This window comes from Mandrillus leucophaeus, unplaced genomic scaffold (genome assembly GCF_000951045.1).
Source record: "Mandrillus leucophaeus isolate KB7577 unplaced genomic scaffold, Mleu.le_1.0 Scaffold70, whole genome shotgun sequence".
NCBI lineage: Eukaryota > Metazoa > Chordata > Mammalia > Primates > Cercopithecidae > Mandrillus > Mandrillus leucophaeus.
This window is the reverse complement of record NW_012107586.1, coordinates 4,616,727-4,617,814: the sequence shown is the minus strand read 5'-3', so window position 1 is coordinate 4,617,814 and position 1,088 is coordinate 4,616,727. Positions and strand designations below refer to the sequence as shown.

The following is a 1,088-nucleotide window of genomic DNA, read 5'->3' as shown; positions in this document are numbered from 1 at the left end:
GTGCAGCTGCACGTGAAAGGTACGGCGGCGCCCGGGGCCTGGGGAGGGGCCTCTCGTGTCCTCCGAGGCCCTCCAAACACCAGCCCTCCTCGGTGCGCAGCGCTGCCCCGAAGACTGGAGGAGAGGAGGTCCGCGGCAATATTAAAATATCAAACCCGCCCGCCTCCCGCTCTCCAGGGATTCGGATTTACTAGGTCTCCTGGGTACTCAGGAACTTCTTAGCAAACTCCCCAAAAGATTCCGAGGCAGATGGTGGAACACCACTAAGGAGTGATTGATGTACAAACCCGGAGGGCCGTAGAACTCTTCTCCCCTAGTGGTTTTCAATGTCTTTGTTATTTTACTTCTCCTTCCCCAACTGAATTCACAACCAGAGTCCCAATATATGAGATAGATAAAGGAGTATTTTGTGGGCCTAAATTGCTAAGTCTGCGTGTATAACAGGTACTTCTAAAGCATCAGTGAGAATAAGGAGGCTATTTTATTGAATACAGGCATTTGAAGTGAAGACTGCATTCATGAGTCCAGGCTCTGAACCCTGTGGGAACAGCCTGGCTGCGTCTGTCACCTTGAGAAACAAGTGATACAGTAGAAAGCTAGACAAGGGAGGACAAATGTCCTGCGTGTTTTTACTGTTCTTTGATTAAACTACTCCCCACGTTTGCAAGAAGAGGAAGGTGAAGGAGAGAAGGTTTATATTTCAATGTTGAATCACCAACAATATCCAATAAACGCTTACATTCTCATAAACAGAAAATTCAAAGGGGAAAAAAAAAGCACACCCCAAACTCACCATTAGGTAACGCTCCCCATAATAGGATTTCATCACAACGCAAAGGATTATACCTTCACTAGTTATTGTCCAGATTTTTCTCTTGGAGGAAAAAAAAGTTGGTAAATTCTCCTGAGTCCTGCCTGGCATGCAGTCAAGCATGTGGCCCCTGGGCTGCGGTGGTGGCCTCACTGGTACAGTTCAATGCGCACAGATTTGTCAGGCTGGTGCTGATCTGGACCTCCATCAGGAAAGAAAAGCCCCGAGGGGGCCGGGCGCGGTGGCTCAAGCCTGTAATCCCAGCACTTTGGGAGGC

The 1,088-nt window shown here is 48.8% G+C and overlaps 1 protein-coding gene across 1 annotated transcript in view; it reads left to right on the top strand.

The window, feature by feature from the left end:
* OBSL1 (obscurin-like 1) overlaps positions 1-1,088 on the top strand; it is a 31,526-nt gene that overhangs the window by 2,606 nt on the left and 27,832 nt on the right. The window contains exon 2 of the mRNA XM_011964695.1: positions 7-19. Within this exon, the coding sequence (XP_011820085.1) occupies positions 7-19 (13 nt within the window). The remainder of the gene's footprint in view (positions 1-6; positions 20-1,088) is intronic.